This window comes from Diadema antillarum, unplaced genomic scaffold (assembly GCF_040938485.1).
Source record: "Diadema antillarum isolate AM-2024a unplaced genomic scaffold, OU_Dant_1.0 seq00000217_RagTag, whole genome shotgun sequence".
Taxonomy (NCBI): Eukaryota; Metazoa; Echinodermata; class Echinoidea; order Diadematoida; family Diadematidae; genus Diadema; species Diadema antillarum.
Genome location: NW_027271272.1, coordinates 2,369,946 through 2,380,580, shown reverse-complemented (window position 1 = coordinate 2,380,580; position 10,635 = coordinate 2,369,946). Strand labels below are relative to the sequence as shown.

The 10,635-nt window shown below is 39.4% G+C and overlaps 1 protein-coding gene across 1 annotated transcript; it reads right to left on the bottom strand.

Annotated features, from left to right (window-relative positions):
• Window positions 1-808: 808 nt before the first annotated feature.
• On the bottom strand, window positions 809-10,235 carry LOC139729063 (uncharacterized). The gene is made up of 4 exons (XM_071639990.1): window positions 9,957-10,235; window positions 3,810-3,907; window positions 2,189-2,266; window positions 809-950 (listed from the first exon to the last, which is right to left on the bottom strand). Exons 1-4 carry the CDS (start codon window positions 10,135-10,137, stop codon window positions 816-818), a joined length of 492 nt encoding a protein of 163 aa, XP_071496091.1. The 5' UTR covers window positions 10,138-10,235; the 3' UTR covers window positions 809-815.
• Window positions 10,236-10,635: the final 400 nt, after the last annotated feature.

The following is a 10,635-nucleotide window of genomic DNA, read 5'->3' as shown; positions in this document are numbered from 1 at the left end:
ATGTGGCAGAGATGCATAATTCTCTGTGCCTGAGCTGTTTGTGTGTTCATCCTTTTAACTGTTAAAGCTGTTATTTTTGTGAGGGTTAACTTACACAAATTTCGCATTTCATGGGGTTGGGCCGTGAATTTAACAACACACAAAAGTATCGCAAATGGACATGTACCCAGGTGTTGGTGCACTTACAATAGCCTCTAAGTCAATATCGCGAAAACGACATCTCGCAAAAATGTCTGTGATCTCCTCATTCACGAAAAATATCACTTTGCAAAAATAACACCTTTTACAGTACGCGACGCACCAGGGTGCTTGAAAGATCCATGCCATATCCCAGGCTTTGTCCGCTGATGGCAAAAAAAATATCACCAGTTAGTGGACAGGAGAAGAATTTGCCTGAGACCTTGCAATCCAAATAGGCCTCAATCACTCAGCCTCATGTAACAATGACTTGGCAATGATACTTGAGAAGGAAAGGCAAAACGACAACAACAACAGCAACAGCAACAACCAATAAGCACTTGTGTGAGGCAGCTGCATGATTAAGAGTGCTCAACATACATTTATAGAAATGTCCCATGTACAACAAATGCATTGCATGCATCATTTTTTTTTTTTTTTTGAGGGGGGGGGGGGGGGGTTAACTGCTGGCACCAATATTCTCCTGCCCCTCTTCTAACTCAGTGGGATTCACTGCGGATGGATCCGAGGACCGCGTTGAGGGGGGAAGGGGGCAATTCGTGCAGCGAGGGGGACTGTCTCCAGTTGGGTGCAAGGAATTGTTTTTAAAAAAAATTCTTCTTGGCTCCTTTCTCGGGTTAACCGAGGCCGTCAACTCTCCCTCGGATCCGCCGGGCCAGCTGCAGGTCCTTGGGCATCACAGTCACCCGCTTGGCGTGGATGGCACACAGATTGGAGTCCTCGAAGAGGTGGACCAGGAAAGCTTCAGCCGCCTGTCAGAGATTGAAGATTCAAGCACAGATTAAATCAACCTCATAAATACCCATTAATATAATAAATCAGATTTTAGAAAAGTAAAACATACAATGGAAAACTTCTTATTGATCAGCTAACAAAAGACAGGGTAAAGCACAGATCATATCTACCACTAAGTAGAATTTTTTTCACGCATGAAACTTTCACTAATCATGTGTGGAGATGAGATTTGTAAAAGTTAAAATGCATAAGAAACGTTTTGTCTACACAATGCATTGAACGGTAGTGGCAATTAGCAAAAGTTTCATGCAGCGAATGCTTCTGGTCTTACAGAATGTAGCAACTAGCGAGTGAAGACAATAGAAAAGAGGTAGCAAAATATGCATAACTCATTGCATTTTCCTAATGAGCTGAAAAGAGACAATGGATTGAACAGGCATGTTAACTATATCACATCCAGCCTTAAATACCTATCAAAGTAGTAACTCATGTTAAGAGAATAGTCAAGTACATGTACAACTAAAAATGCAAAACTCTTTAATGACCAGCTGAACAAGCAGTGCTAATGGTCAGTCTGCTGCTGTGTTAAATACCCCAGTTAAGAAGCAATGTTTATGAGTCTGAGAGCTACTCAACATAGTGTCAAATAATTCCTGCAAGTTATTTTCCACGGATATACTGTTTCATGGGTACAAGTTGATTTAAGAAATAATATGTCAGTCACCTAGCCCACCTTACATGTAAGTGTCAACTGTGATCTAGGCCAGTAAAACAAGATCAATGGTAATAGCATAACACATGGCAACTAAATGGCGAAGACATCTAATTTTGATTAACACATGCCTTTCCAAGCATATGGGCTACAGGGTAAAACCATTATAATTTTACTTACGGTAATCCTCATAAAAATCCTACGGTACATGTATATCATAACCAGGTAGTTTTAGACTCGGTTTTTCGCCATCATGTGGCTTTGATAGTTTAAGGATTTCTTGGCTTGATGCATCCTATTATCAAAGTCGTGTCTCTTTTTTTGTTGTTGTTGCTGTATTGTCAGTGGATGTAGAGGGTGTGCTTTCAAAATCTGTTCATAGCTTTCAAGGCTGAAACAATAACATAAAAGTATATGCAGCCGTATGTGTAGGGTAGACAGTGTACATGTAAAAGTCAATCACTTATAATGTTTGATGGTAGGTCCAACAAAGCTGGTGACACATTTCACGTCCTGCGGAACAATCTGAAAGCCCAAACCCACCTCTTGTAAAGCCATGATCGCTGCTGCTTGCCACCGCAACGTCCCAGTCCGGTCAAACAGAACAGCCACTTCCTTCACCTGCAAGGCAAAACAGATCACCACAGAGACACTGAAGCACACGCAGTAGTCAAGATTTAAACAGGATGGCACTTATAACAAGGAAAAGTAGAAATTAAATTATGTCCCCGCCGGAAGTAGCATTTTGTAGCCAATGTACAATATAGGTCAAAAATCAAGGACAAAGGTCAAAGAAGTCAAAGGTCAAAATTCTGTGTAGAAGTTTTGAAGCCCTCACCTAGTGCCATCACATAAAGCAAACGGAATCGAAATCGGGTTAGAAATGGCGAAGGAGTAGCATTTTGTAGCAAAATGTACAATACAGGTCAAAAATCAAGGTCAAAGGTCAAAGAAGTCAAAGGTCAAAACTCTGTGTAGAAGTTTTGAAGCCCTCACCTAGTGCCATCACATAAAGCAAACGGAATCGAAATCGGGTTAGAAATGGCGAAGGAGTAGCATTTTGTAGCAAAATGTACAATACAGGTCAAAAATCAAGGTCCAAGGTCAAAGGTCAAAGAAGTCAAAGGTCAAAATTCTGTGTAGAAGTTTTGAAGCCCTCACCTAGTGCCATCACATAAAGCAAACGGAATCGACATCGGGTTAGAAATGGCGAAGGAGTAGCATTTTGTAGCCAATGTACAATATAGGTCAAAAATCAAGGTCAAAGGTCAAAGAAGTCAGTGGTCAAAATTCTGTGTAGAAGTTTTGAAGCCCTCACCTTGTGCCATCACATAAAGCAAACGGAATTGAAATCGGGTTAGAAATGGCGAAGGAGTAGCATTTTGAAGCAAAATGTACAATATAGGTCAAAGGTCAAGGTCAAAGGTCACAACTGAAATTCTGTGTGGAAGTTTCAAAGCTCCCATGTAGTGCTATCATATAAAGCAAACAGAATCAAAATTGGCTCATAAATGACAGAAAAGTAGCAAATTGAACATTTTGATCACACACGGACGCACACACGGACAGACGGACAGACACACTGACACACACACGTACGGAGCCCGTTTCATAGTCCCCTGCTCGAACTCGTTCGGCGGGGACAATTACTCAATGGCACATACAGTCAAACTTGTCTACAGCACCCACCCATTATAGTATGATAGCAGGGGGCATAATAAACCTTGCCATACGTCAACACAAGTCGAGGGAATGTGTAATATTGAACAATACTCAACTGTGAATATACTGATTGACATTTTCCTGTTGGTTATATTTATCTCTAACTTACATTTTAGAACTATTTTGAAGCACTGAAGTTGTTTGTTTGTTTGTTTTTCATCTGCAAATGATGTTAGCAAGGGGCTCTAATACTGTACGAGCTGAAATTTTTGCGAATTGCTACTTGGAGGACATTTTCGCGTGTTGTTAATTTCGTGGTTGCAAGGGTCTTACTGAACTTAACTTATTCATGTGTTGATATATAGCGTGTTGTTATTTTCGCGGTTCAAAGGCTATTAGCGAAAATAAAACCACAGCGAAAATATAAGCTCGTACAGTAATGTAAACATGTGCCCCTCCATCCCCCTTTCCCTATCCCTGCTCCCTCAGAAACAAAACTCACCACTCTGGCAAAGGGAAGCTTCCTGAGGAGAAGATTGGTGCTCTTTTGATACTTCCTGATTTCCATCAGGGCTCTGGTTCCTGGCCGAAATCTGCGAGCTGTTTCCAATTGTCACATCACACGTTGTTAGGGCAATAAAAACAAAGGAAGAAAAGAAAAAGGGAAGACGGTAAGATGAGAGGGAGGAAGGGATAGAGACAGATTTATATACATTGTAGGCTTCCATAACAAATCACTGCATAATGCTTGAGATCACATGGTACCAGAGGAATCACAGTACAAGTAACTTTCAATATTCAGTACATTGTACATGTATATTTACCCTTGCCTTCTACTGTAAATTTTGTCCTCTACTACAAAGTTTTCAAGACTGCATACAATAAATGTACGTGTATATTGTATACGATACTGTAGTCATTTTTAGCTGAAATCATATCATCAGCCTTGCCTTTCACAGTATGTTTATTTTTTCCAAACAAACTTAGGGCAAAATATTCAATTCAAGTTTTTTTTTTCCTAATGTAGTAAAATTTTAGATTGCTTTTTTGTTTTACTCGCATGTACAAGTTGTACTGTGAACAACTCAAATTTGCTGTCTGGTTATACATATGTGCAAACTGAGTTTCATGGAAGGATTGTACCTCTTCAGACACAGCAGAGATATGGGGGAAATAAAGACATTTCAGAATTATCTTGACCTTGACTTATACCAGGCTTCACTAGCATAAAGAGTATGAGTTATAATATGACCTTTGCTTTGTCCTTGAAGCATGTGCACTCACAAGTTTAATATACATTTGTATAATGTAGATGGGTCATTCCATGGGGTTGGGTCTTCTCTAGATTTTCATGTTGTGTGGGGAATAAAAGTCATATTCTGAAAAATTTATCAAATAATTGTCCGTGGTTTGCAGTTATTCTTGGAGAGAAATGTGTGAAGAATTATTTGATGACAAAAAAACAAGCCTGTGTACAAATGTATTTTGTCTATGACTGTTTCACTAATGATGTCCCATGGTTTTTTGTGGTTTATGTTGCGACATAAATATATGCCATTTTCATGGCAATGTAAAACAGGAATAAACAACCTTTCAGCATTATGCCTATCATAATTAAGAGAGGCAAGGTGACTTCTACAAAGACTATAAGGCACATAAACATTTGTAACAAAATAAGAACACCAGAGCATCTTCAAGCAACCTCATACCTATGTTACAAACGATGTCCATGGCAATTTTTGCTGTAACATAGGTATAGCATGGTTTTACATACACTTCCAATCATAATATGATTAGAAACTTTATTTCTATAATGAGATTTATATTTCAGGATTATTCTTATCCAAAAATTAGCATCAAAATCCTCCAAATAAACGAGAAAATACGCAACATATCACTGTACTTCAGTGCGATGTCCGGCCTCTTCGTGTAACGTAGGTAAGGAAAGACACGTCTCGCGATAAAAAGAAGAGCTACTAACTTCAGCAATCGTATTCATGTCACTGGCAGTCCGCCCCCAATGGCAGAAAAACTACTCACAGCCAATATACACCTACCTGGACAGCGCAAGATCTGTTTTTCTGCCGTTGTCCATGTAACGTAGGTACAGGAGTTTTAATGTTTCTGATGTCAATTGGTAAGCTTTTACGCTATTTTACGAAAATAATAACATTTGTCATATTCTGTAACTCTATTAGAGGAAAAAAAAACGACATCTAAACCTCTGAACTGGCCAAAAATACTGTGGACGATGATACTGTAGTCCCACATACTGAGATATTTGTTACAGGTTCATGTTCATAATTTTGATTGCCAAATTTTCCGTCCATGCCGGTCTCTGCAAAAGGAGCATATATTCCTCTCTTAGAAAACCATACAAAAGTATATCTGTGTATCTTCACTGCAATATAAAATTGTTTTACCTCCCGATTATTGTGAATTTTTGGACCCTTTTGTCATTAGGTATCTACCAAGGTAGACGTGCTAGAGTTAGTATTAATCACTATATACTAGTTGGAAAACGTAGATGTCCAGACTGCATCTGAACTAGAGAAATAGAGTTTGCCTTATTTTGCTGGTGATATTGAGGGAACTAGGAGCTGTGAAATTCTTTCTCTTTAACAGATTTACTTCGAAAATGTCAATGTTTTCCTTCCAAGATTTCACTGACCTGTTAGATGCTCTGATGAAGTTGTTAACATTTCACAAGGATTCACCATTTCCATTCCATGTTCACCCACTGTGAAGTCTCAAAGCTAAAATGCCAGTGTCCTATTCAGTTTGGGTGGGTAGTGGGTAGGAAAGGCTTCAATAAAATTATGAACCCCAATCAAAATTAGACTATTATTGCTCTACACTATCATTCAAAAAGAGGGCGACAATTTCAACGGGGGATGATTATAAGATAGGGCCTAGTATTATTTTGGGAGTCTATTAAGGACCATGGCATAACCGTAACCGTAACCCTGACCCTAGCCCTAACCTTAGCTAGGACACTGGGGGCAGCGACCTGCCCTTCCTACAGTGTAGCTTGCATCCGAAAACAAGTTTTTAGCATAGAGTATGAAAATGATATTTTCCTATGTTTTACATGCTATATTATTATTATTAATATTTACATCATTTTAAGCATAACCCATTTTTTTTTTTTCAATTTTGGTGGGAGCTACACATGGAACTCTAGCTAATGGGTATGCCAAGAGGTAGAAATGTAAGCAAAATTGTTAAAATTATTTAATTCCATTCATAAACACACAGATACATCAACAGGAATATATAGTCAACCCCGACAAAAATTTTCTTTTAATTTTTTTGTTCTATTTCTCTTCACACCTTTTGTTCAGTTTGTTGATGAATCTGCCATGGCTCCTCCTCTACCACCGCTACGTGTTAAACTACATGAAAGAGTGAAAAGGACACATCCACAGCACTCCACAAACAGAGAGGAAGCCGACAAAGCAACACCCAAGAAGAGCGAATGTAACAAACTAGACAAGAAGAAAACTGCACAGAGGGAAAATGGACAGAAGAAAAACAAAAATCGAGGGCTAAATGGACATTGGACAAAAGAGCAGAAATTGATTTCAAACAAAGAACATGGAGAAGACAAGAAGACTTGTCTGATTTCTCTTTATTAGTTTTCTTAGTTGACAACTAGTTGATGATGTTGTTAGTGTATATTAGGTCAAATTGTGTAAAGCTTCACTTTCTTCTTCTTCTTCTGATTAAGTCTGCCTTCTTTCATATCAGAGTTACAAAGAATTGAAGTCTGTGTAACATAGGTATTGTTCCACAGGTGTGCAGTAGATATAATTCCAAAGAACTGTTACAATAGTGTTATTTGTGGGAACATACATAAAGTCTATATGTGTAGGTTTTAACATCTCACACCACAATAAAGGAAATCAGTTGATATGTCGTAGTGTACCTATGTTACAAAGACATACTGTCCGTGTAACATAGGTAGTACACCGTGGGCAAGGTTGTTGTCTGAAAACAATAAAATCATGTTTTCACTTGAATACCCATACAAATCACTTGCTTCAATTGTGGTGCTTTTAAGAATATTGTCATTGTGTCACTCTTGATGAAAAAGTTAAACCTTTGATTGAAATTGTTAATGGTTTGTAGAAAAAAACATGTTAATAAAAGTGGCTTGCAGTTGACATCAGAACATACAATCTTACTAATAATGATCTCATGTGTCTGTTAAATAACATGTTGATGTGCTATGGACGAAAAAAACGTGGATGTGTTCATTGTTATCATTTCAGAACACAAAATGATGAAGGATGTCAACAAATGAAGTCCGTGTAACATAGGTATTTTGCCATATCTGTTTACCCATGCTGACTGAAAGTGTGCGAAGTAATAAACAGATTTCTAGTGGAATATGTTGAAGAATGGGAGTAACAAATCAGGGGGAAAAAGGAAATTTCAATTTACCCAACTTGAATTTTCAACTTGTATGTCACAATTTCAGTCCCAACCCCATGGAATTACCCAGATGTAGGCACAGCTTCATCCACTCACAAATTATGCATACCAAGTTTCATTTCAATACCTTTAATGGTTCTCCAGTTACACATCGTCAACAAAATCTAGAATTATTGACTTAGACCCCAAAACATACAGTAGACACCTACAAGTAGTGGCAATGCCTCTACTAGTGCCATGTCCATGCCATAAAGTGGCAGAGGCATGAATGATGCATGACTGATGTCTACCATCCATCATGATCCTGTCTTGCTTTAAAAAAAAGAAAGAAAGATAAAATGACATAAAAAAGGATGCACGAAGAAGAAAAGGATTCTATTCTAAACGTAATAGGAAGAGAGTGTAGAACTACAACTTAACAAAAAGGCATAGTTACATTGTACAAAAAATGAGGTAGACTCTAAATATAATTAGGAGCAAAATTACAGTGCTACATTGTAGGCAAATCATCCACTAATCCAGGATGCACTAGAGCCCGGCCCTATCATTGATTTGTTCTATATGCAGCTACAATGTAGGTGACACAACATGTTCTCCTGCGACAAATGCTTATGATCTCATTTTCTCAAAGACCAATGACTTAGGCCAAGGGTTGGGGTTGTGATAAGGGTTTTTTTTACCCGGTGAGGACGAGTAGTCATGAATATACTCGGGCAGGTGTCTACGGGAAATGCATGTAGTAGCAAAATCAGCCTGTCCTCAGCAGTTTACAGAATTGGTTTAAAGGACAAGTTCACCTTCATAGACATGTGGGTTGAGTGAATGCAGCAATATTAGAAGAACACATCAGTGAGAGTTTGAGGAAAATCAGAAAATCTGTTCCAAAGTTATGAATGTTTGAAGTTTCTGCTCAGTCACGGCTGGATGAGAAGACTAATTAGCTTGTGATGTCACATGTGTACAACGATACAAAGAAAGTATAAAGAAAATTCAGCATATTTTCACTTTTTCGCATAACAAAAGAACACTTGACTTCTCTCTTTCAAAAGGGAAGGGGAACCCTTAATATACGTCAGTAACAAGTCGAAGAAATGTGGGCTTTATTCAAAAAGTAAAATTTTGTGAAATTTTCTTTTTATTTTCTTTTTTTGTTCTACACATGTGACATCATACACTGTAGTATTCCCATCCAGCAGTGATTGCACAGATACTTTAATATTCATAACTTTTGAACGGATTGTCAGATTTTCCTCAAACTTTCACCAGTGTGTCAATCCACATGGACATGAAGGTGGACTTGTCCTTTTAATGTTTATCTAACTGTTAGCTTGCCTTGATGTGAGGATTAGGATTTAGGCAACCCCGTCGCGGGGCGCTGTAACATCAACGGTACGTATTGGGGTCGCTGCTGCGGTTAGGATTTAGGTAGCCCGACCAGGGTCCTGTTTCATAAAGCTTGTTATCAGTGACAACTGCCACATTTCTACGACAAATTTGCTCTCAGCCAATCAGATGCAAGGATTTCAGTATAGTTTGTAACAACTAACACGTTAGGTCTATGTCTAGATCTATAACAACTTGTCACTGATAAGTTTTATGAAACGGGGCCCAGTAGTGTATGCCATGACAATTATCTACTCTAGCGTCAGTGACAGGGCTGTGCACAAACTGTAAAAAACTATTTAGAAATACCACGTATGTTTGGATGATAACAATTAGCCTAGTAGTACGTTTACCCGGTCAGAAAAGGGTCGTACAAATTACTGTACCGGTAGATTCTATGTGGGTAGAATTTGGCTAAGCGTGCAGATTATGTATTTCTGGGGAACACTTGTCGCATGTCGCAGGAGCAAATGTTATGAAACTATCCGGTATAGTATCCATCCATGCATGGGCAGTACTGACTGTACTACAACTATGAGTATGACATGAAGGATTTTTTGTAAAGCCAGGTATCCATCAATCATCAAAAGATAAGATCAGCTTCGGCGAAAGTAAACAGATAGAAATCGATTAGGCCTTTTGCCCTATCAGATTAATTTACCAATTCATCCAAAAAAAAAAAAAAATACCGACTGACCGTTTGACCAACGAGCAAAGACTGTGGGGGATCCCTGGAGAGATGCAGACAAAGATGCCCTCTACAATTTGGACATCTTTCATGTAGTCTCTAACGGTTACATGCACAAGTACCAACACTGATCTGACTTACGTCTCGTCTGCTTCGCAGAGGAGCCCGGGCGCCCAGGCCCATCCTCCCGAGGTGAAGGTTGTGGAGCTCGGAGGACTGTGGGTGTGCTGAAAGCCGCTCCTTTTCTCTTCCGAGGAGTGTCTGTCTTCCTTTTTGTCGACCTCGCGGAGCTATTGTTGACTTGATTAAGAGTCCGTGGCATCTTCAACAGCAGCTGTCAACCCCCATAGGACAATTAACTCGACAATCTTTGCAGTATTTATGTTTCTTCAAGCTGACGAACGATGAACTAGACAGGAGATCTCGACAGCTTCTGACGTAGACGCACTTCGACGTAGGTATGGTTGATCGTCGGCTTACATACAGTACCAGTGTGGGCGATCGCGATCGCGAGGGTACGCACGCATGATAGCTCCTGAGCTAGCGGTCGGTGTTTATGTACGGTCGGGTCGCCCTGCACTGCATGCACGCACATTGCACGGTCCCCATAGTGCTTCGTTCAAAGAACTGTGCGAGAGACCGCCACTAGACCACGTGATGGAGCGAAAAACATACTTAGTCTCCCGTTCCAGTCGCAACGATATCATTCGTGCGGTTCGGCAAACATACCATTTTGCCCCCCCCCCCCCCATAATTCCTGTAGGCCCCTTATCTTTGATAGAAACTGTAAAAATATTTCACCCACAGAATGCACCAAATT

Bases quoted from the DNA above. Each gene is read 5' to 3' on its own strand.
- LOC139729063 (XM_071639990.1), bottom strand. From the start codon at position 10,137: ATGCCACGGACTCTTAATCAAGTCAACAATAGCTCCGCGAGGTCGACA. The intron at 3,908-9,956 runs GTAAGTCAGATC...AATTGGAAACAG, and splicing joins CTCTGCGAAGCAGACGAGAC to CTCGCAGATTTCGGCCAGGA. The intron at 951-2,188 runs GTGGGTTTGGGC...AATCTCTGACAG, and splicing joins CGATCATGGCTTTACAAGAG to GCGGCTGAAGCTTTCCTGGT.